The 25,766-nt window shown below is 35.7% G+C and overlaps 2 protein-coding genes across 3 annotated transcripts; both read left to right on the forward strand.

The window, feature by feature from the left end:
• Window positions 1-1,617: 1,617 nt before the first annotated feature.
• On the forward strand, window positions 1,618-13,138 carry LOC121328290 (asporin-like). 2 transcript variants are annotated; one of them, XM_041272886.1, is made up of 8 exons: window positions 1,618-1,808; window positions 2,930-3,216; window positions 6,644-6,756; window positions 9,137-9,350; window positions 10,087-10,197; window positions 10,392-10,485; window positions 10,729-10,867; window positions 11,378-13,138. In XM_041272886.1, the coding sequence occupies exons 2-8, from the start codon at window positions 2,973-2,975 to the stop codon at window positions 11,579-11,581; spliced, it is 1,119 nt and encodes a 372-aa protein (XP_041128820.1). In that variant the 5' UTR covers window positions 1,618-1,808; window positions 2,930-2,972; the 3' UTR covers window positions 11,582-13,138. The 2 variants fall into 2 exon arrangements, with proteins under 2 accessions (XP_041128820.1, XP_041128821.1); XM_041272887.1 differs by having other exon boundaries at window positions 2,969-3,216.
• A 4,279-nt stretch (window positions 13,139-17,417) lies between these two features.
• Window positions 17,418-22,700, forward strand: LOC121328288 (osteomodulin-like). Its single transcript, XM_041272885.1, has 3 exons — window positions 17,418-17,660; window positions 20,011-20,961; window positions 21,614-22,700. Exons 2-3 carry the CDS (start codon window positions 20,031-20,033, stop codon window positions 21,886-21,888), a joined length of 1,206 nt encoding a protein of 401 aa, XP_041128819.1. The 5' UTR covers window positions 17,418-17,660; window positions 20,011-20,030; the 3' UTR covers window positions 21,889-22,700.
• Window positions 22,701-25,766: the final 3,066 nt, after the last annotated feature.

The following is a 25,766-nucleotide window of genomic DNA, read 5'->3' on the forward strand; positions in this document are numbered from 1 at the left end:
GAAATCAACAAACTCTGGAGGACAGGGTCATACGTTTGATAATGGAAGATGAGATTTTTAAAAGTGAATTGACTTCTGGAGAGCTCAGTCCTGGTGCAAATAACAAACCCACTGAATTATGTACAAGAACAAAAACAACCGTCTGACTAGTCTGCCAGCTTCAATTACTGTGCTTTGCTCTGTCACGCCAGCACACATACTAGCCAGTGCCAGCTGTGGGAAGTGCTTTAGCTTCATTAGTACTGTACATGAATACCATATATCAATGTAAACGTTATTATTATTAATGGCGTAATATAATGCATAGAGTAAAAGCAAAAAACAAAAAGTTCCTGGAGGACTTAATTTAGGTCAACTTAAAGTGGCGTCAGTCATACCTCTATTTAATAGCAGCTATATTTAATAAAATATCAAGTGCCATTCAACAAAATATCAGTAACAGTATCTGAGCGGCTCCTAGAGGAAACTCAATACGAAATTAAATAAATCATTCAAATATAACAGCGACAGACAATGTTATGAGGTTGCTTCCAGAGATCAAAAGCAATTTTTCCGCTTTAATAACTAAACCTCAAGAGCAGCACTGGAGCAATGTAGGCTCTAAAACAAACTGCATGATCCAAGTATGACAAAGAAAATAATACACATTCTGGCAGAAAAGCACAAAATATACAAGAAATGCTTTTTATTGAGTTACTTTTGGTTGACGTGTGTAGTGCATAGGTATTGGTACATCTCCAGGCGTTAAAATAGAGATGGCAATACTTGAAACGTTTTTCATTATCAATGGCTAGTCTTGGGCTCATTCAGTGTTTCCCAGGTCAAGATTTATATCAAAAGTATGAACAGCAGGGCTCATACAGTTCAGATTAATGTGATCATTCTTCCTAGTGAGCATGTACTGTAAATTTCATAGACACCGCCTGTACTTTGGGGAGGGGGTCAGGAGAACCAATTTGTGCGTTACAAAATTTTGTATTAAAATATATAAACTTACATTAGCATAGGACAAAAACATGGTCATTTAATATAACATTTGAAGGTAATATGCCTTAGCTATAATCACCACTGCAAGCAATTAATCATTGTGCAGTATTAAATAGAATCTCTCTCTCTCTCTCTCTCTCTTTTGAGTTTAATGATTTTACCATTCTGTCAGAGCTTATTTGAAATACACATCAAACAAAATTCACAACTATTTTAAAAAGTTTATCAAGGGATGGAAGTAAGAGTCCTATTGCATAGCAGTTTCCCCCGTTCCAGGTTGTAATATGAACCTGATTAGCCACAGTGTGAAGGTAACAAGCTCAAGTGTGTCTTATTAAATTCACAGTAAAACCACCTCTGTCTATTTCTAGATCTGGCACTTGTCATGTTTTAAAAGATCAAACAGTAAGAAACAGTTGCTCTTCAAAAAGTGTTGTTTACTTCCAGGTAGAATATTTAGAGTGGCAGGAAGCCACCTTTTCTCACAGTGGCTTAGGCTTCAGACCCTGTAGAGCCCTAGTAGGAAACGTCCAGGCTATAACCTAACAGTCTTGGCAACGGTTCAAGCACTGATGAAAAACATATGACTGCTAACAATGCGTTTTCAATATCTGTCTTCAATACTAAAATGTGATGATCTGTGAGAGCACATTATTTAGGCACTACCCTCTGTGCCAGGAGGAGCTCTTACTTTCATACTGGGACTTTATTTTTGTAAATAAATCCACATGGGATGTATTATAAAAGTTTAATGTGGACCCTCCTTTAGATATTTGAACTACAAGAGAAATCAGGGTTTAAAAAAATCAGACTTTTTGAAGGTATGCTGCTTTTATTATTTCTTTTATAGGATTAAAATGATTGCTTGGAACATTTTGTACCTTGTACTGAAAATTGAATTTCTATACACTTTCAATAATGTACAGTGTGAGCTATTATTAAATTGTATTCAATATTCTGCATTATATTGCTGGTCATGTTTTATGTTACATTATGCATTGCATTTACATCTGTTTGTTTCAGCAACTGAACTATCTAGACATGTTACACATTGATCTTTAAGAAGTTTTAATATTAAAATCACTTTAAGCATCACCTAAAAATAAAATATAAACATTTGTTATCAGTGTAAGTAATATATCTGAATATCTAATTCTTGGCTCAAACCAAGGTACAGGACTCAGATATGTTATTTATTAATTTTAACGGAAGAAAATTACCTGACATCTATTTTAATAATAATAATAATAATAATAATAAATAATAATAATAATAATAATAATAATAATAATATTTTGTTTTTTAAAGATTCTTTTTAAAGTCATAATTAAAACCAGTTTTCTGGTTTTACTAAAAGTATCATTTTCTCAATCAAGGCCAGCCTAACTAACAACATGATTCCTTCTGTTATGACAGGGTTGTCCTACACATACTGTAAGGCACATATGTAATCCTTTGGAAGGGATTTTAACAAAATATGAAAGTGGCTACAGTTCACATATCTGCCAGCTCTTGCTCCTGAATCGTACATCTCCCTTACTGTATAAGGATCTTATTCCAATTATTGTATACAGCTGCTGGATGGTTATGTTTCATACAGACAAACTACAACATAAACAGAAATGTAACTACATAGAGAGCATGACAGGCTGGATGTATATTTAAGCACTAAAATAGTTATTTTAGTGATCCTGGGTTTAAAAAGTCCAGACAGAAAACTTGCTGTTCTGTAGCTGCTGCAACAAGATTTCCAAACCAATCCTACTGTGTCACCCAGGCACGCATGTTGTAACAAAATAACCAGCTTTCATTTGCTTTGAAGCCAACTCAAGATAATATCCTGGGGGGGGAGCATTATTAGCGTTAACCTTTTTCTCCTTCTTCGTAACGTCTGTAAAAACTCAAGGGAGGGGTCAGACATGTTTTTGTTCTTTGTGCTTAGTTTTTCAGCCGTTTAAAAGAACTCCCTTCTCCACATCAGCATCATGAAGGAACTTGTGCTGCTGTCCATCCTGGCTCTGTGCTCTGCAAAGCCCTACACGCCAATTAGAATCATGGATTTCATGAAGACCAATGAGATCATGCTTCAGGACGCCGGGGATGATGATGATGATGACAATAACAACTCTATATTCCCAACCAGGAGAGCGAGATCAACACCTCCATCTTTTCCCACCTGCCCATTTGGGTGTCATTGCACAATGAAAGTAGTCCAGTGCTCTGATCTTGGTAAGAAAACATCTTTTTTTCCCCCCCATTACTGGTAAGATAAAATTAGTTTGCTAAAATGTTTCCTTTTTTTTTTTTGCTTTCAAACAGAACAGCTTGATGTAGGGAAAGAAAAAAAAAATGTTTGAAAAGACTGTTAACAATCTAGTTACTCAAAAAGTAATACAATTCAAATCACATACATTACAAAAGCACAAGTACAATTAAACAATAAATAAAACCCTTTACCTAGGTATAGAGAAGCACTGTGTTTGTTTTATTCCAGTCATTTGCAATGGCACTAACAATAACAATGTGATTATGGTCAAAATAACTTCCACAAAAGGAGTGGACTATATAGATACAAGTCTCAGCATTAATATCAAAGGCTTTGCTACACAAGGACCATTGCTAAGATAGAATAAGCAGCAGTAGCGTGTGTTTCTGTCACTTCGACTCTGCTGCATCCCTCCTGATCAGCAGCCAGATGTGCAGTTGGCTGCCAAACATCATGCAATTAAATAGTTCCTACAGCAGTGCCACCTACCTTATCTTACTCTTCCATTTTCTGGTAGCCTTGAGCCTTTTATATAGACATCTTCTCAGCTGTAATTTGAATACTGCTACTTAAGTGCAGACACCCTTTTGCATTTAAAAGGCATGGCAGCTGGCAACACACTACGTGCTCATTGGCGTATGCAGCAGTAATATGGAGATGGATGTGATTGCAAAGTTGAGTCCACAAAGGGACGGCAAGAAATGTGTACATGAACATGAATCTTCTTTGTAATTAACGTTTTTATTTCTAATGGACTCTAAAACACTTAAAATAGCATGTGGAAGTACACAGCCTTTCCAGTACAGTAATCCTGTATGTGCATTACTGTATCGTCTAGCTATGCCAATTCCTCCAAGGGGTCGTACCATTGTGTCATGGTATAATGGAGCACCTTTATTTTCAAGACCTGCACAAACTGAAAATGTTAAATTTGAAAAGCAAAAGCATGTGGCAGTATACCCTGAAAGTATGTGCACACAGTAAGAATTTTCTTGCACGACAAAAGTGATACTTTAGAATTCACGCTGTCTGTATACTGTACAGAGGGGAACTTATTGCAGATTTGACACTGGGCCATTCATGCATAAACACTCTGTATGACACTCCCATTGCACTCAAACCAACATTTGATCCCAAACACACTGCTGAGGTGAAATGCCCAAGCAAGTGCAAGTGTAACAGACTAACTGAAAAAAGGCATGGAAACTGAGATCTTTCCATAACCTACAATGATACCAGATAGCATTTTTTTTTTTTTTTTTTTTTTTTTTAAATAAAAACACTTGCTAGGTTTGCTATGATACACGCTTGTTTCAAAACTGCTCATGAGAGATCTTCAGTAAACGGAAGTGCACCACAAATTATCACTATTGTATGGAAGTACCTCATTAGCTATAAACCCTTTACCTAGAAACTATGTACTCAACAAATTTTTCTGGGTAAAATATACTAGTAAATCAAAGTCTACTAATAAACACTAAAAGCTGACAACATCATATTTCAAAGTGATTTCTACATGCATTTGGGGTATTACTTGGATCCAACAGCGACCAGTTTTTGGAAACTTTAAAGCGAGAGGGAAAACTAAATTATAGTTTTATAAGCAGCCTGGGGAAAAATTACTGCAATTGCATGTGTGTAATCATTAATTAACTTATTTTGAATACAGTCATATGGTGACTTATGGTATGAAAATTAGATGGGCCTGTAATTGGTTCAATCTGCAATTTGTTTTCAGTCAGACTGAATAATCAGCACAACAATGCCCTTGCACATTAACCAGCTGGTATTCATATCCTTACAGCACCCCCAGATCCATTATTGTGATGTACAGCAGGCAGGTTTTACTCTGAGAAACACGTATAGTGTAGTTAAGCTCCTTGAGGTATTAAGAAACACATTTGTGCATCCCAAAATCTAGGAAAATTGGAATCTCAAAATTGGAAGGTCTGATTAGTCCAAAAGAACTGGTGAACAATTTACTAGAGCTAACTGGTCTGGATAGTTTGGTCCCCTTAACCAGCAATAAAGAACAGTTCCTATTTACTTCAGGGACTATATTCAGCATATATATGTTGCAGGCTGTTGGATAGGGACCAAGACAAGGACTTAAAACAGATGAAGTTATCATTCAAACTGACCCCCACATATTTTGGGGGGTATTAATTATCACTGGTGGAATTAGGGAGCAGGTGATGGGGGGGTTTGCATTGTAGATGCAGGTGAGCATAGCTCCAGCTAGGTAGCCCTAATTATCACAGCTTTTGGGCAGGTCTTCCTTTTCCATTGATCTATGTATCCATCCATCTTTCTGTGGAGAACAATGCTACAATATTTTTGCACAGCTCAGGTCAAGTTACATTTCATGTCATTGAATCTAAGAAAGTACATAAGAAAGTTTACAAACAAGAGGAGGCCATTTGGCCCATCTTGCTCATTTGGTCATTAGTAGCTTATTGCTCCCAGAATCTCATCAAGCAGCTTCTTGAAGGATCCCAGGGTGTCAGCTTCAACAGCATTGCTGGGGAGTTGGTTCCAGACCCTCACGATTCTCTGTGTAACAAATTGCCTAGTATTTTCTGTTCTGAATGCCCCTTTGTCTAATCTACATTTGTGACCCCTGGTCCTGGTTTCTTTTCAAGCTCGAAAAAATCCCATTGTCAATACCTTTTAGAATTTTGAATTCTTGCATTAGGTTGCTGCGTAGTCTTCTTTGTTCAAGACTGAATACATTCAATTCTTTTAGCCTGTCCGTATATGACATGCCTTTTAAACCCAGAATAATTCTGGTCGCTCTTCTTTGCACTCTTTCTAGAGCAGCAATATCCTTTTTGTAGCGAGGTGACCAGAACTGAACACAATATGAGGTCTTACTAATGCATTGTACAGATTTAACATTACTTCCCTTGATTTAAATTCAACACTTCTCACAATATATCCGATCATCTTGTTGGCCTTTTTTTATAGCTTCCCCACATTGTCTAGATGAAGAAATTTCTAAGTCAACAAAAACTCCTAGGTTTTTTTCATAGATTCCCTCTTCAATTTCAGTATCCCCCATATGATATTTATAATGCACATTTGTATTTCCTGCATGCAGTACCTTACCCTTTTCTCCATTAAATGTAATTTGCCATGTGTCTGCTTTACTTACATTAGGAACATGGCACAGCAACTCACTCTTCTGTAGCAGGGTATTGCAAGAACCCAGGCAAATTGTAATGCACTGTAATATTGCAATGTGATTCTAAATTCACATTTTACATAACTGGTAAAACATCTTTTATTCGATGGCTGGTAGTGCAACTTTCCATATTTCTTTTCTTAACCTGTGCATCCACACCTAACTGTGCATCCACACCTAACTTCCTCTCCTTTTTAAATCAACAGGTTTGACATCAGTGCCAAAAGACATCCCTGCAGATTCTTTAATGATTGACCTTCAAAACAACAAAATAACTGAAATCAAGGAGAATGATTTCAAGGGGATGAAAAATCTCTATGTAAGACCCATTTTTCACGGTTCCAAATAATCTTTCAAATCAGTACTATTCCTTCATCCATCATCGACTAGTAACACTTTATTACCGCAAGCTCAACCTCCTGGTTTCTGAATTTAAATAATCTGTACAACCGAAATCACAGCGAGGTTGTTAAACTGCATTTCATCTGGTAAAATGTTTCCATTCATATTTTTTTGTTGACAAATCCTTTTTTTTTTTTTTTTTAATTGCCTTTATGTTCAGTTCGCTTGCTGTTAAGATAGCACGATGTTAAGAGACTGTTCACCCAGCAGCCCAATTATGACTTTTATAAATGAAATGTATGTAATGGAATTAAACACAGCACACAGGGCCACTGTGTGTACACTATGTACCTTAGAATGGGATCTTTGCATACACTACAGGCCACCTGCGGCCAAATGTGGCAATTACCATTTGTTATCTGCACACCCATATTTAAATAATTGTTGTTTTTGTTTGTTTGTTTGTTTTTACTTCATCTGCTTAAAATGTGTTTTTGTTGTTTTGTTTTGCTGGATAACCTTTAATAGAGAAACCAGCAACAACACCATAGCCATTTGAATAGCAGCTATGCCAGATATCCATCTGGTTAGGAAGTCATGAACAGACTGCAGTACTCAAGAGCAGCTGTAGCATTTGCACATGCCAAAAAGCAAAAACAATCCTTCAATAACATCGATAAAACTTTCAACAGGTACAGCAAATTCAGAAAAACTCTTAGTCATGTTCAATACCTGTCCGTTCAAACAAAAAAAACAAAAAACAAGTGTATTAATTACCTTCACAGTATCTAGTACTTTCTACATCACAGTAGCTGGTATCTAGTTTCAGCACTTTGTTTAAAGTATCCAGTTTTTCTTTAACTTGATATATTTTGACCATTTCACTAATGCAGTGTACTGGCACCACAACACAGGGAGATTAAGCAGGTCAAATAGTAAGAACGTATTTTCTGATTGAATACTTTATACCCAAGTCTGTGTAACTGGGATTTCATTAGTTTTGCAGGAAGGACGTTAGTCCTTAGAGACGATTTGACAGGCAGCATACTCACAGTGACTCTGCACACTTGTCATGCCACTCATGGTTTTTGCTTTTATTTATTTTAAATAAGAAAAAATATTACAAAACGTCTCATAAGTAGCTTTGCATTCTGGGTTGATGCACTGCAGGTATTCAGTATGTTGGTAATACTAAACTTAGGTTGAGAGTGTGTGGGTGTGTGACACAAATCTGCAAATTGTGTTTGTACTTCAGTATGTTGTAACTTTGGCTGGCCTGTCTTAAGCCAGTTATACTGGCAGTGAGGATGGGCTGGAGGGCTGGGCTGGTATTGTTTTAACACTAGAGAGCTTCCAGATTTTCATTTCGCAGGGATGTTCTTGGTCAGCGCTGCCCTAACTTAAAAGGACAAGGAGTATAACCCAAACTCACATGCTTCACAGAACACTTAAAATAAACATTTTAGAAAGTCTGAAACTGAATGCATAAATCTCTGATGATTACTGCAGAAATTCCATATTTAGGAAAACAAAACAAACATTGTAGTTTACAAAGAACATTAATAATTTATTATTGAATTAGAAATTCCACGTAGCCCTCCATATCTGAAAATTGGGTAATCGGATCTTGATTTTCATGTCATAGAGGTCTGCTGGTAAAATGTTTTTTATACAATAAATAAATAACTATGCACATTGTGTTTGATAAGTGGTATCAGAATAGCCGTAATCCTAAGCCTGGTGATCAGGTGCAAAAAATAAATAAAACAGCAAAGCAGGCAGACACCAAGAGCTTTTTTTTTTTTTCTTAAGGCAGATTTCTACACTGTATTTTCTAGGAACAGTGTCTACCACCAAGTCAGACTACAGTTCCCTCTAATGGAGTACCATGGTATGTGGTAGAGAGGAAACTATTCTTTCAAACCTGCCAATTAGGGAATAGTTTTTAAAGAAAGGTGAACACTTTTTAAACAGATGTGGGCGTTGTTTCTAAATGTCCTACAGCCTCTGTGTGTATTTCAAGGTGTCTGTATTACATCTCTAATCTTTACCTCAGTCCTTTGTTACATCAAGCTTTTTCTTTATTTCTTTCATCTACATATTGTCATGGAAACCACCGAAGACAAGCACTGTAAACTATACTGAAATAAAGTAATATATATTATATATATATATATTATATAATATATATATATATATATATATATATATTATATATATTATATATATATATATATATATATAAACATATGCTGTGCAACCAGGGCTACATTAAACACAACAACATCCTAATTTTGGTAAAACATGACATTCAATATTTTTTAAAAAATGTTCTCCTATACTTTCTCAATATCTAGGCATTATTTTTGATCAACAACAAGATATCAAAGATCCACCCAAAGGCTTTCCGTCATTTGAATAAGCTACAGCTGCTTTACATCTCCCATAACCTGCTGACACAAATTCCTGCCAACCTGCCTAAAACTGTACTGGAATTGAGACTCCACGATAACAAGATCAGCAAAGTCCAAAAGGAAGCCTTCAAAGGAATGAAGTCCTTGCATGTTCTTGGTATGTCTTTTTTAAGTTGTTATTTTCTTTTGCTCCCCATCTTCTGAATGTATAGATATCTGTTCCTCACTTAAATTAGGGAACTGCAGGTAGTGGGTGAAAAGTTCAGATTTATTTATGTATTTGTCTTTTTTATCCATTCATTAATTTATTTACTTCTGCTTTCAAGGTAGAGTGGTAACTATTAAAAAAAAAAAACACAAAGAAATTCATAAAGATTATTGTTCATCATGGAAAGTTTATACACACTGTATTCCACCACATCCATTTGTAGCATCTACATTTCAACCAGACATGTTTTTCATGCTGCAGGCTTCTCACATAAAAAGGTGTTTCTGTGACGTTATCATTGCATGTCAAAGAAAGACTGCATGACACTAAATGTACTCAACAAATACATGAAGGGTAATGAAAGTTCAAAGGTTAAATGTCTAGAAATTGACAACTTCTCAGACACTAACTCTGTAGATCCAAACCAATGCCAGGTATCACTCTCCTCAGAGGAGCCCTTCATGATTGTCCCAAGAAGCTTTGTTTAAGTTTGGCAGCAATTAACAGTCAGTTAGCACAGACTTACTATTTGATATAAAGTCAGATACAAATTATATGCACAGTAATGACATTTAAAACCAGCAGATGGTATTATAGTACAGAGATGTGTTATTACAATTTATTTTCAGTTCTTGCTCCAACTATATTTAATGTAACCCCCCCTTCCTCATCTCAAACTGTTCAGAGATGAGTGCAAATCCACTTGAAAACAGCGGGATCGAACTAGGAGCTTTTGATGGCATGTCTTCGCTTTTTATGAGGATCGCAGAGACAAGGCTAACTGCTGTTCCTAAAGGTAAAGACAACAAATGATGTATACAGAACTAATACATTTCATAGATTTATGTTTTTCAGATCGATAAACTTATAATGGAATACATTACAGGATGGTAGTTACGCATTAAGCCTTAATTAAGAAATTGATGTTTAAGTGGGGATCAATTCACAGCAGATGACTTTTAAGCCATTGCATCTATTGGTTTCCTTTAGATTTGCCTTCCTCCCTTCATGAGCTTCACCTGGATTACAATAAGATTGGAAAAGTGGAACTTGAAGATTTTATAAGATACAAAGATCTTCAGAGGTAAATAACAGTGATGTTTGTTCAATGCTGAGGTCCGTTGTTCATTTTAGTTTTGAAAATTCCTGTTCTATCGTTTCATATTTACAGTACTAATAGCCCGAGCACTATATATAAAATGCCAACTGCTATATGGAATAAAGAAGTTATCACAAATGAAACACTGTTTAAATAATTGTAAGTTTCAATAACGATTCGCAGTTGTTTTTAATAAGACCCTTATTCTTTATACAATGAATGCTACAGACTTGGACTTGGACATAACCAGATCAAATCTGTTGAAAATGGAAGCCTAGCCTATATCCCTAATATAAGAGAACTTCACCTGGATAACAACAAACTCAAAAAAGTTCCTGCTGGTTTAGCATCCCTGAAATACCTACAGGTAAGTATATCAACAATGCTGGGATTTTATTTCATGCTGGAAATCTGAAAAGGAAAAATGATCTGGGAGGGAGGAAGAGAGAGAGAGAGAGAGAGAGAGAGAGAGAGAGAGAGAGAGAGAGAGAGAGAGAGAGAGAGAGAGTGACTACAGAAAGATGCGGAAAGATGAAGGGAGTCGAAGAGACAAGCAAAAGGGAAAGGCCACTGTCTCTTCGAAATTTCAGCAAGCAATAAAAACGTAGCCTAACCTAGTTTCTTTGGAGCCGTCACAATAGTACACCCTGTTCTTAAACAAACGAAACCCCGTATTTATGTTGCCCTGGAACCACAATGATGTTTTCTGACCCAATGCTACCATAACAAAACTAAATAATTCCACTATTTACAATATTTTTGGTGTGTTTCTTTCAGCATACTGTTATCAAAGGCTAGCACCAATTTGCAAATCCAAATAAAATGAATACTGAATGACATCTCTCTCTCTCTCTCTCTCTCTCTCTCTCTCTCTCAGGTTGTTTACCTCCACTCTAACAATATTTCTGGTGTGGGTGTGAACGATTTCTGCCCAACAGGGGGCCATGTGAAAAAGTCCCCCTATTCTGGCATCAGCCTCTTTAACAACCCTGTGAAATACTGGGATGTACTGCCAGCAGCCTTTCGCTGCGTCTCCATCCGCATGGGCGTCCAGCTGGGGAATTCCAGGAAGAGGAAGTGAAACCCTGAATGATAGTCTAAAGGTTTAGCAGTCAAACAAGCCTGTTTACGAAATTCTAATATAAACTAAAATAATTACTTGAATGTCTACAGTATAAATTCAACAGACATTGTAAAGCCTTACCTGCAGTGTAGAAATGTGTACTTTTTATCTGAATGGTCTGGGTTTTAAAAGAAATCCACCATGACTTCAAAACACTCAATCAGGTAAAAAATGAAGTAGACAAACTTTTTGGATAGTGCCTTCTTCAGTGTGGCATTGTAGTACCATACTTTAGTACACTGGAAAAGGCACTACGTTTGTCTAAAAGAAATCCACCCTTCTTTTGATTGCAAAAACATGGCCAAGACGTATATCAGTAGTCATGCTATTGTATCTTTACTGACTTGAACATTTCTCAAGGAATTATCTTAAAAGACAAACAACCTGTCTGATGATACCTGCTTTTCATATTTCAAGCAATACCCAGCAAGAACGTCTGAAAATACAAAGCAGGAACTTTCAAATCAACAAGCATAACTGTGATGTTCCAGAATTAGATTTTTCTTATCTAAAGCATTTATACTTTGGAACAATGAAGTGCTTGGTTTTAAAAGACAAACTTGAGTTGGCAGGAGTTGCTATCACTGCACCACTCTTCTGATACTTCCAACTGTATGTAGCCAAGTCATGTCTTTAAAGCTTTTCCTTTGCATGCATGCATATTAATACATGTCTTCTAGTAAACCTTTTCTGTTGCATGCATAAATATTAATAATGTCTTTTATGATCCCCTTTGGCTCCCTTATTGTAGAGAGATGTTAAATTACAAACCTTTTCAAGCTGAAAAAGGCATTGAACCACACCAGCTGTTTATAAAGATTGCTCTTGTATGCATTTTTGTTGTCTAACTTAGTGTGTATTCTAAGGTAAGTTCTGAGCTCAAACTCAACATTATTAATTTCTATTGCCCGCCCCCCAATAAATGCTGTTGTTATATGATTCTAAGCCATTCCAAATAGAATTGTAATTCGTGTAATTTTTAAATGTTTTGATTCTGATCAGCAGATGGCGATATAGTTCCACAAAAAGAAAAAGCTTTGATTTTCCTAAAGATTTACTGTACTTCAATTGGCATTGAAGTAGTCAAAAAAAGTTAGATGCTACTTTAACATACTGATAACACATGAAATGTTCTCTTTGAAACATCTCTTAATGAAAAAAAAAAAAAAAAAAAAAAAAAAACTTTTAATATGCTGACCAGCAAAAGAAACATACAAGGTACAGACCCCTATGGTTGTCACTGACAATGAAAAACACAAATTGGACATTACACTTTTTTTTCTATTAAAATAACATAAAAACCTTGAAGTCTGTAAAGTGTTAATTTTTGCATATTGAGATTCTCAGTGAATTTACCAAAAAAATAGAAGACACTATCTATCCTGGTCTGTCTATATTTTTAAGCAACCTCAACAGCTAACAGCATGAGAAGTGTATCTTTGCAGATGAAATGCTGTTATTTTGTTGCTATCTGAATACAACTTGAACAGCAAATAAAAACAGTTAGAAAAATTATTATTAGGTTTTGACTCTGATCTCTTATCATAACATGTTAGCGCTTGTTTTTTTTGTTTTTTTTTCTAAGTTCAAAATTTTTATTCTCAGAATCAGATACTGGACAGACCTTCAATTTGGAGAGGGAGTCTGCTAACAGGAAACATATGGAAAAAATCTGCAGGTTGGCCTGAACTCCTTCTGCCACGTATCACAACTGATGTCTCTTTCAAACTCACAACAGGTTTAATGCATTTTCCTCCCACAGCTAAAAGCACCTGGAACTGCACAAAAAGTTGATGTTTTATATAAAATATTATTCTGTTTATCTAAATGACAACAACAGGGTCATTTCAAATCGTAATCTCTTGTTGGCATGCAGACAATGAAAACTAATATGCATGTATCTATCTCACACACACCCTAAAATGCATTATGCTAGTCATTATACATGAATACTAGACCGAACCAGAAGAAACTGAATCTTGTTGGGTAAAAGTCAGGCTTTCAAACAATACATTTTTTTTTAATCTTTTTTTATGCATTCACCTCAAAGTATTTATTTATAAATGATGTTTATATTATAAGTATTGGTGCCAACGCTATCGTCTTCCAATGCAAACACGGAAAAAAAAATATATAAAAAAAAATACACAGACCATGATTGTGTTTATGTTGTATTTGACATGCTTCAGAACAGCGTGGCGTGGGAAAATTGCACAATACAGGAGGGCTAAGTGCAACAGTTCTGCATCAGCCAAACACCAAGGTGGCACTCCCCATTGTAAAAACATACCGTCATGCAAGACACAAAATTAACCAAAAGTCCCTAAAATGTGTCTCCTGCTTTCAAATCCAAGACACAGTAGTACAGCAATAGCAGAAATTGTTATTAAAAATACATCTTAATAAAAAAACAAGTTTCTTGCCAAAAAACGATCAGAAATCCGTCTACTCGTATTAGAAATTTTTGAGAAGTAGTTGCAAAAATATGATATTATCTTTGAACAAAAAGCTCACTTAACAATAGCAAGCAAATCTCAATGCAATTATGCGTATTGCTCTTACTATAGATATTTACATTTTTAACCTAACAAATGAAATAAAGTTAATAATAATTTAAAAGTTAACAACCCTTCAATTACTATTATTTTTCTTCTGGCAAGCAAATCTAGACAATGTTAATACTACATACACAATAAAGACCCCACTCCAAAAAAAAAAAAGAGAGAAAAATCTATCCAGTTGGATGAATTATTTCTCAGCTTTACAAGTGTGTTTGTGTTTCTAGCTGTCCCACTCTACAGACATGATTGTGCTTCCACCCCTCATTTACTCTGTTGGCTCAGGTGTGCAAATTTAAAAATCAAAGATAAAACACTGGGGCCTACAAAATACAAGTGGAATAATAAGAGAATTGGTAGAATAATGTTCTTTTCCACAGCAATTTCACAACCTTTATAAAAAGAGCAATCCATATAACATTTAAATCAACTGAACAGACCCCATTTATAATTAACTGATTAATTGTTTTTTTTGCAGAATTAAAACACTGATTGGCCACCCCTCTGCAATTAGCACATTACATATTTAATGTCAATTCTTAAAACTCATAATTTAATAATAATTCACAAGTCTGGAGTCTTGTTTATCCTGATTAAAATGTTGCTGAAACCCGATATGTTTTGCTGAAACCATATATTTTTTTGTTTTGAATAACAAAGCCACAGACAGAATTAAGCATTACAATTTAGGAAGCAATGAAAAAGAGAATGTTTACTCACTTATCAACATTTGGTGTGCTAAAGGGGCACTGCAGGCTACAACTAATTAGATCACCTGGAAAATGGAGGATAAATGCTGTTGATTGTATACAAATCTAGAATTAGTCCTCCGTGCACTCCAACACCGACACATAATGCTCACACTTCAAAAGATGAGATGAGTGTAACAGTGGATGAAGGAACTGAGAAACAGCCAGGACTGGGCGAGTCAGATAAAGGTTTTCTTCCTTAAACTATAGGAATATGCAGATGTCCAAGTGGCAACTTTACAGGGTTGATGCATAGTTTAAAACATGGCACACCTCTGAAAAATGCAACATCTCCCCATTAAATTATTTCGGAACCATAATACCTCTTCAACAACGGGCATGCAGATTGTTATGGTCACATGGTAGTTCAAAGGTCAGATCCTGTGTTTTTTTTTTTGTTTTTGTTTTTTTTAATACTCTGATATAGAAACAAAGTTTGGCTACTTTTAAAGCTCATGGTGTTTAACTAAAACAACATTCCTGCGGCACACTGTGGCTGCATGTCAGTGTTTCTTCAGAATATATGCAGTACAGACACCAACAGATGTACAGTTTCTGGAGTAACCCAAAAGACAAGATATTAGGTCAGGGCCATTGGTATGTTTTGCAGATCCATTTTGAGAAAACATTTGCAGGCAGTCAAGTCTGACATTTATTTTTATTTTTTTTAAACTGCAGCTAAATGTCAGTGTTTTATTAGATAAGATATGAATATTTAAATACTGTAGTAGTAAAATGAGAAAAAAAAAATAGTCAGCTCTGGCTTTACCAAGTTTAAGATTCTTTTAGGGGAAAGGTAGAACTGGCGAAGAAAGTTCTTCTTGAAAGAGTTAGTTTTGGTTAGATCATGAAATAGAACAAAACAATTAGAGAAGACCTGAGTTTCTGTTTCTCTATTGATTTGGGTACATGATCCATGTTCTTTGAAGGTATAGCTGTATCGGTTCAGAAGGGGTAATGCAGCATGTGGATTACCTTTATTATATACTTGCAACAGTAAGTACTGTCGTAAACTCTACAGCATGTTCAATAACAAGTCAAACAAACAGAGAGAGGAATGTAAAACATACCGTAAACAAACTGGCATTCAATTATTTACAGATTCGGTATTTTATTTTAGTTTTTTATCTTACAGCAAAACCAGCAAGACCGCAAAGCTTCAAACAATTTTTGGTAACATTGTACTGCAGTGTCAACATTGCAATGACGTTCTGGTCACAAGTGCTACAGTCAACTGCCCACCATGTGGAAGGCTGCTCTCGAGAGCTGCTGGCACCACACTTTAGAAAACCGGTACGCTATTTAATCACAAATTCTGCAATATGTGCTTAACAAACATATGGATACAATCTGCAAACTTTGCATTTTGCAGAATTTTCCATACTTTTGATCTTGTCAATCCTTTTAGAAAAAACAAACATAATAATTACATTTTTTATAATTTATTCATAGCTATGCAATGTAACAGTTGTCTTTGCATAAGAATGTTTATTATTGTTATTATTATTCTAATGGAGACATTTTTATTTAAAACTCAAAAAGAAGAAATCATTGTTAACATCTCCAGGAGATTTTTTTTTTTTTTATATACTGCTGTGCAAAAGTCTTAGACATGTTGCATTTTTCTACTCTGATGCATTATGAGCATCAACAATTTACTCAAAGCCTCCACTAGTGTTTTCTACTATTATAAACAAACTTGACTTGCATAAAGAGGAAAAAAAACATTGTGTGAAATAGCTTGCATTACTTGATTTTGTGTGGCACCCGAAGCATAATCAACAAGTAGAGAGAAACATCATCTGTAATTGACAAAATCAGGACTGGAAGACCCAAAAAGCTGTCTAACAAGGGTGAGCAATACTTGAAGATAATATCCTTAAGGAATAAAAAGACGACAAACACTGAATTGACAACAGAACTGGCAGAAGGCATAGTACGAAGGTCACTCTTGGAATCAATCAGGACTAAAAAGGCTCAAATATGCACAAGAACACAGAAATTGGACTATGGAACAATGGTCAAAGGTGCCTTCTGTCAGTTTTGTTGTCAATTCAGTGTTTGTTTTCTTTAATGCTTGTCTAGTCCAAAGCATTAAAGCTGAATAATAAAGGTAAAAGTATATGTATATTTGAGCTTATCCATAACTGGCACTTCACATGTGTTTAACAATTCAAATCATAAGAAAGATAAAGATATTTTCTTATTAACTCATATAAACATTGCTTATCAGTCAGAGCGAGTTCTAGCAACCACAAACTACTCTCAAAATTCAAAGAGCTTTATGCACAATATACCCAACTGAAAGAAGCCATGATCCAGACAAAAAGACCTAATCACAAAGCACATATTTTTCCATTTAAATATGTATCAATTCCTTATGTTTTGTCTTCAAGGAAATTCCTTCTGCACCTAACCCCCCCACCACACACACACAAAAAAGGAAGAGAAATAAAAGCAGAAACCACAAGGCTTCACTGAGGTCACTGAGCACATGGCTCTATTTGCTTCCAGGATAATTTGCATGATGAAGAGAAGACTGTCAGTTTTTAATCTACCTCAAAGCCATTTAGCATCAGTGTGCACAAGACTGCGATAAGCCAGAGGAAGAGAACACTGTCTTGCATCTGCCACTGAAGCACGAATCAGCCGCATTATTGAGGACCTGGCTTCAATTTAAAAGGCTTTGGGTGCCCTTCACCCAGACAAAGAGAGACAAACATTGTTCAGGTATGACATTGCGATTTATTTCAAGGAAACATGTACACCGTTCGTCATACTCGTCCTACATTTTAATATTGGCATTTCAAACCAAAAATACAAATAAGAAGGAGACTATTCTGTCATATATAATTACTTTCTTTAAATGAGCATTGCATTTAATGCTCAATTAAAAACTGAGAAAATAATTCCAAACTTTGGTAAGACATAATTAAAAATATAAAAAGTGAATGGCTGTTACCTTAAATTTTTGCGGGGCAGTATAGTTTTCCATGTGCATATAATGGGAGTTTAACAATGAAACACAAACTAAACTATTAGTGAGTCATTATTTAGTAATAATATATATATATATATATATATATATATATATATATAGTAGAGGGTACGTCAAAATATCACTTGCCTATTTTGTAACGATGTGGAGAAAAATGGTAAACTTTTGAGTTTAAAAACAATGGCTGAACTTTTTTTATACATTTTAAAAAGATAGGAAGAGGTATTGGGGTTGATTCAATTGATCTAAACAGCGCTGTCATTGAGGGGACAGCGAATTTCTTTCCTTAAAAGGAAATCAATGGACAGGTTTGCGCCTATAAAAGGTGAAATACTCAGCCAATACTTTTTTTAGGGATACCATTGTCATCTTAAAATATAAGCAAGAATCATAAACAATTTAGCAGCAAAAAACTAATTCTATTGTAGTTTTTTATCTAGTCATTAACAGTCAACATCTGTCAGCAAAAGTTCTGCCACCCTACACTTAATGCACACAGCATACCAGTGTACAATGCCATGAAAACATAACTGAATGGGTTCATATTCAACTGCCTGCAATTATGTCTTTGCATGATGACATCACAGCAGAATCAATTCTGGTGCTGCTCAGAAGCATCTGGATGAGGCTTTAATACTTGTTCATGAACATGAAAAGACAGCAAATGCAGCATATTGCATTTGACAGACACATATGTTTTTTTTTTGTTTGTTTGTTTTTGGGGGGTAGGGTTGTATTGCTAATGTTATTTACTGTGAAATAGTTTTTCATTCATTTTTGGATATTATATGAGAAGGGACAAAATAATATAATACTTTATACAAGCATAATAAAGTATAATACTTTATACAAGCATTGGAAATTACTATTTGCTAAAACTATACATGTGTTACTCCTTACCAGTGACTGAGCTCATTCTAAAAAACTTTTTTTCCAAAAGCACTTTGATTCATTAAGTGGTGCAATAAACTATGGCTTTTAAATATGAAGTACAATGGCATGCAACCAAAAAGACAAAAATCCACAAGAGAAACTTGATCCAATTAAATAAACTCTTAGCAGCCTTTCTGCTGACTTGGTAAGATTAAAAAAAAAAAAAACTTGGCTCCACCATTACAAACAGAAAAAAGCCTTCTGAAGTTAGATAGAGAGTTGGAGTGCTCTCAGAGAATGCCGTTAAGGACCAATGCCAAGTACAAAGCTGTAGACAGTTATCTATTGTAAGGTGGTTCGATTTCTTCTTAAAAATAATTAATTAGTCTTCTTAAAATCAATCTCAAGAGTTTATTTAAATATCAATTTAAAAACAGGAACAAGAACAGAGAACACATACAGCAGACAGTAGGCCTCAGCTGGTGTAATTTCTCAGCGCTGAACACCCGTCACATGCAACTATTGAACTAAAAGTTCAATATTTAATCATATCGATACCTTTAAATATCAAAAGCAGAAACAATATTATTAATATGTCAGTAGCCAATCAATGGCTTTTAACATAACCTATGACATTTATAGCTATGCAGTAAAAATACTGAAAGGTTTCTGAAGCGCAGAGTTTAGCATAGCACAAATCAACTGCAATAGTTGGTCTGATTTGAGGTGGAGCTGGTTTCGTGACAAAACAAACAGAACTGTGATATTGTGTAGGTGCAAAGCCACATGACTACAAGATCATGCTGTGTGATATCCTTTAACCTGTGATTATCTGGAATAAGTTCAGTCTCTGTGAAATATGAAGCTACTTCTTTCCAAACTTCCTTATAGTTATCAGTAAACAACATCAATGCAAATGTCATTTTTTAAATAATTAACTTTGGTAAATATTTATATATATATAAGTATATATATATATATATATATATATATATATATATTATATATATATATATATATATATATATATATATATATATATATATTATTAACATTGAGTATCAAATAGCCATTTGATGGTGCTTGACACTAATTAGAGTACAAATGATTTTAACCAAGCAATGATTTCCATGAATTCACATTTCATCAATTTCATGTATCCTGCTGTATGTAGGGGCCTAAATATGTTCCTTTTTTTCTCCTCAACAGGTCATTTCAAGGTAATAACTATGGGAATTCTAACTCAAATATCAATTTTAGTCCTTCTCTTTGAGGTAAATGTCTTATCTCAAGATTTTTATTTAGACCCAGATACAGAGCCCCCTTTAGTAAAACTGCCCACTTTTTCCTATTCGGTTGATTCAGGCTTATATTATGGTCAGTATGTTCAATATTCCTATGAGTGTGCCAGCCAGTGCTTTTGTCCGCCTTCCTATCCTTTTGCAATGCACTGTGACAACAGGAATCTGAAGATCATCCCCAATGTCCCGCATCACATCCGTCACCTCTACCTTCAGTTCAACAGCATCGAAGCTGTGCGTGAAAGTTCCTTTTTCAATGCAACCTCTCTCACAGAAATCAATCTGAGCCACAACAAAATAAAGTCCTCTGCTGTCGACCGAGATGTGTTTGTAAAGATGAAGAACCTTCTCAAACTTCACTTAGAGCACAACAATTTGGAAACTGTTCCAGCGCCTTTGCCCAGCACCCTTCAAAGACTCTCTGTCGGTTTCAATCAGATTTCTAAGCTGTCAGCAGATGCCCTACAAAATCTGCTCAACCTAACGATGCTTGACCTCTGCAATAACAAACTCACAGACTCTGCATTTAAGGGGAAAATCCTTTTGAGAATGAAAAGCCTGATGCAAATTAACTTGTGCAACAATAAACTGAAATCCATGCCTACAGATCTCCCAGCGTCCCTCATGCAGTTGTCCCTGGAGAACAATTTTATATCTTCAATCCCAGTGGAATATTTTAAGAAAACGCCAAATCTCATGGCCCTAAGATTATCCTATAACAAACTGCAAGAGGTTCCCTACAAAGTCTTCAACCTATCTAGTCTGATGGAACTAAACCTGGGCTTCAACAAACTAACCAAAGCTTTCTTCATTCCAAGATCCCTGGAGCATCTGTACCTCAACCACAATGAATTTGTTGGTATGTTCTCTTTGTTTTAAATATTTTATCATGTGATTTCCTCAAAAACATTTGACATGTCATTGTACATTAAATATTGATCACAACAATTTTAGTTTCTTAATTCCCTAAAGAATTTATATTGAACAGAAATCTTCATTTATTATGCAGCTCATTCCTCATTTGCACAAACCAGCGCTTGGCAATCGCACCTGTCTGCCCTTTACTAAGTCTTATACAGCCACCAGATTATGCCAGTCTTCTTCAGCAATAAATAATAAGATAAAAAATGTAAAATGTCATAAAAAAGTCATTTTTATTTTTTTTTAGTTTAGTAATGTACAATTATTTTTAGGCTCAGCTCACCGCTACCACCCCTGCGCTGACTCGGGAGGGGCAAAGACGTTCACATGCTGTCCTCCGAAGCATGTGCCATCAGCCGCCCGCTTCTTTACACACTGCTGACTCACCATGCAGCCACCCAGAGCTGCAGTGTTGGAGGACAACGCAGCCCTGGGCAGCTTACAGGCAAGCCTGCAGGCGCCCGATTAAACCACAGTGGTCGCTGGTGCGCGGTGAGCCGAGGACACAATGCCCGACCTTTTGTGACCCATATCGTATTGTTTGTTTTGTCAGCCACTCTGAAAGACATTTTTCTTTTTGTTTTTTACAGATTTGAATGTTTCATTGATGTGTCCCTCAATTGATTACGCCAAGCCGAACCTGCTCACCTACATTCGTATTGACCAGAACAAGCTGAAAGACCAGTTAAATAACTATGTATACACATGCTTCCCCCGCATCCAGATCATCTACTATGGGGAACAGAAAGTCATCCAACATAACATAGAACCTCCGGTATTTAAGCCTGTGCTCCCTCGTTTTTCTGAAACTCTAACGCTTGTGCCAGCATCAGATCCAGTACTATTAGAAAAAGAATACACTTAGACAGAAAGTTGGTACAGTTAATTTCTGTATTATACAACAAGGGTGGTATTCAAAGAGCTATTTACCAGTACAGTTTACCCTTGGGTGCCATGTATCTTTTGAATACTGTTGGTTATTATTAAATAACAGTAAATAAAGCAGTATACCAAAGATTTATGAAAGGCTGAACAATGAGAATAAACCCAATTGTTAATCATGTAAAGGGGAGAGATGAATATTGCACAGAATTAGCACTTTGTATTCAGCCTTAAAGCTTGACCCTACCTTAAAAAGACTGGGTTAGGACCATAAAATACAACGTAATCTAACTGAAAAGTGTACTTTGAATACCATTCTGAGCACGTATAGGGGTAGAACAATTATATTAAATAAGCTAAAAGTTATGCATGATATTAATTGCTAAATTGCTGTAAACAACTGTAGCCTGTGCACTTTCTAATTTCAACAACAATTTTCTAATTTCTTAAAGAACAAAAAAGACAAATCGAAAGTCCATTCATTCATACAGCCAAGGGTTTCTGGAATTTTCAAGTTCTCTCTCAGACAGACAGAGTGATTTGATGTCTGTCTAAAACTGAATCCCTGACGTGTTGTTTCCTGATGGGAGAACTGTATTGTAGAAATATTCTAGATGCAGACCTACAGTGTGAGCAAAACAGAAACCATAAATCTGCTCATACATGTGACCCTTACAGCGTGAAGCACTATCAAAGGGGCTCATGCAAAAGTACTAAATTGGGGGGCTCCCGAGTGGCACACCCAGTAAAGGCGCTCCGCGTGGAGATCACTGGTTCATATCCAGGCTATGTCACTTGCTGACCATGACCGGGAGTTCCCAGGGGGCGGCGCGCAATTGGTCAAGCGCCGCCCGGGTAGGGAGGGCTCAGGTTGGCCGGGTAATCCTTGGTTCACCATGCACCAGTGACTTCTGTGGCCGGCAGGGTGCCTGCGGTTCAGCTGTGGAGCAATTCAGATCAGTATTGTCGTCCGGCACTATAGGTCTGATGGCTTCGTTGTGGACCTGCCGTGCAATAAAAGACAGCTTGGCAGGGCACGTTTCGGACGATGCATGTGTCAAACGCCCTTTTGCGAAGTTGGTGTGGGGGTTGCAGTGGTGGACCAGGATCAATACATACATTTGGCAATTCCAAATTGGGGGTAAAAATCTACTGGCGACTACTATATATATATATATATATATATATATATATATATATATATATATATATATATATATATAATATATATATATATATATATATATATATATATATATATATATAAATAAAAAATTGGGTTTTCACTGATAAGGAAAGACATCTTGAATTTTTTAACGGTCTTAATTAACCCGTGATCTTTTGGGAAGGGCAGTTTGGTCGATCACGCTAGTGGCTCACTGGGAAAAGATGCAGTAATTGCCAATTAACATTTCAAACCAACATCACTGTCCCTCAGCTTTACCTTATAAACCAGTTTGTAAGCACTGGTATATGCTTCAAAGAATACCTAGAAGGGGCAGAATTCCAGGGGCTCCCGGCCAAAGCATAAATGGAAAATTCAATATGGAAAACAGTGTAGTCAGGCGATTTCAAAAGGACAGGCGTTTATCAGAACTATATTATAAAGGCCTATGTTCTTAAAGGGATACTTGCTTTATAATTACCTACATTTTAATAATATGTAATCTCTAACATATACAACAAACTGCACTAAGAAATACATTGCAACTGTCCACTAAAGATTAATACACAGTACAGTATTACAACTGAATATTTCTAAAATACATTTACATATATAAAATAAAGCTAGATCATAATCAGCTCTTCAATAATTTGTACTCCTGGGAATTTACAATGTGTATATAAATCAGAGCAAAAATATGTGAAATGAAACGTTGTGCTCCTAGAATTGTGTCTCATAGCTTACTTCTGAATAGGCTTCTAGGCAGCCGTTATTTATCTGTCTTGATCACTTCAAACTCTCTTCCTTGCATTCGTGTATGGCTTTTAATATTTAATAAATGTAACTCAAAAGCTATGTATGTAAATGTATCTACTGTTGGTAAACAAAAGCATTATATAAGCAAGTTTTGTTTCTGGCTTTTTTTTTCCACTTTTTATTTTGTATCACAATCTCGAAGAGGTTCCTGCAAAAACTCTAGACTCTAATAGGCTTCTGTGACAGGTATGGCTGAGTGGTGACGTCAGACCAGGGAAACGAAGCCACAAACAGGCAGGCGCTCGGGTGAAAGTTCAGTTGTTCAGTTTTTTATTAAACAAAAATAAATAAAACTATTTTAACAAAAAACACTGCTCACGGAGCGATAATAAATATTCAAACAAAACAAAATAACGAACATTAAACAATATAGGTCAGGCTGGGCAACCACCTTCACTGTTCCTACATTTAGTTTACTTTCAGATTCTCTCTGCTCACTCTTCCTTGCTCTAAAACACTCCACTCCTAGAACGCAGAGAGCTGCAGGCTTTTATATTGGTGAATTTAACAAAGTAATTACAAACACTTAAACAACAATAAACGGCACCAACCACATTCTCAAGAGATGTCTGGCAAATAGGAGCTGCTACCATTGAATCTGCCAGACCACATCAAAACCAAACAATAACAAAGAAAACATCGTATTTTTAAATAACACAACAACCATTCAAATCAACAATAACAACACACTCGGCTATTCGCCATCCTTTGTACAATAAATAAATCACAGGGGTGGGGAGTACCCTGTTCTAAAATAAACAAACAATATATTTATTTACACGCAGGGCTTCTCGCTGCCCCCTCTCATATGTGCAAGGCATTCTCCTACCGCCCTGCCAGTTTCCATTTCTATCATTTCATCTCAAGCAATAACTGCAACCATCATCTCCCTGTAAACAGTCCTGTTAAACATTAGCTCAACAAAATGGCTTTTACCCCTCGATTCACATGAAAAGGAAACCGTTACCTAACAAATCTATGTAATACACCTTGTTGCAGAGTTCCTTTTGAGAGATTATGTCAACTACAGACAAGTACTATACAGTTTTTTTTTTTTTTTTTAACGCATAGTTTTCAGAGGCTCTACTTTGTAATATTTTGCTTGTGTTTTTTTTTTTTTTTTATAAACACAAATTTAATACCACATTTGTTTAACAAAATTATGTTTATAACGTGATGTGGCCTACAGAATTGGTGTCTTCTATCAGCAGGTACAAGAAAAAAGAAACACACACAGTTAGCGGTTAGGTCCACACTACTGCCACAAACCAGATTTGAAAAGTTTAGAAACTTGAAAACAATCAAACACAAGAAACTGATTTGATGACTTGTATACCCCCCAGCTAGAAAAAAACTAAAGAAATAAAGAAAAGCAAAATAATAATTAAAGCTAGTATTAAACTTGATACTTACAACCTGCTCTTTGCTGCTCCTAGAAATGCAATTCTCTTGGATAAGAACTAAAACGGGTCTCACAATACAGTAAAATGAAGCTAGGGCATCATACATATTTCCATAGTTCAGCTTTATTTATTATTACTATTTTTTTTTTAATAAAAATATTCTTGACAACAGTCTTCAGGAGCAAGCAGTAATAATTGTAGGTATGTATTCATAAAGCATTGTGCCATTTCCAATTTATTAATGAATACTATAGCCTTTTGTGCAAATACTGCCTTTGTGTAAAGCATATATAATCATGTTTGGTATGCCGATACGTTGCACAGTTCACCATGTATAGTTACAGCAGGCACACATTACAAAGGTTATACTGGTTACATTTTTGCAGTAGAGTATAAATTCCTTGATGTCTATTTACTACATTCTTGCTCAGCCCACAGGCATGTTCCTGCTCCTAGCTGCAGCAGCAGTGGGTTATA

The sequence above is a fragment of the Polyodon spathula genome, chromosome 16 (assembly GCF_017654505.1).
Source record: "Polyodon spathula isolate WHYD16114869_AA chromosome 16, ASM1765450v1, whole genome shotgun sequence".
Classification (NCBI taxonomy): Eukaryota; Metazoa; Chordata; class Actinopteri; order Acipenseriformes; family Polyodontidae; genus Polyodon; species Polyodon spathula.

Excerpts from the sequence above, each read along its gene's own strand:
- LOC121328290 (XM_041272886.1), top strand. The coding sequence starts at position 2,973 with ATGAAGGAACTTGTGCTGCTGTCCATCCTGGCTCTGTGCTCTGCAAAG. Across the intron at positions 3,217-6,643 it reads AGTCCAGTGCTCTGATCTTG|GTTTGACATCAGTGCCAAAA; the intron begins GTAAGAAAACAT and ends TTAAATCAACAG. Across the intron at positions 10,486-10,728 it reads AGATACAAAGATCTTCAGAG|ACTTGGACTTGGACATAACC; the intron begins GTAAATAACAGT and ends TGAATGCTACAG.
- LOC121328288 (XM_041272885.1), top strand. The coding sequence starts at position 20,031 with ATGGGAATTCTAACTCAAATATCAATTTTAGTCCTTCTCTTTGAGGTA. Across the intron at positions 20,962-21,613 it reads CAACCACAATGAATTTGTTG|ATTTGAATGTTTCATTGATG; the intron begins GTATGTTCTCTT and ends TGTTTTTTACAG.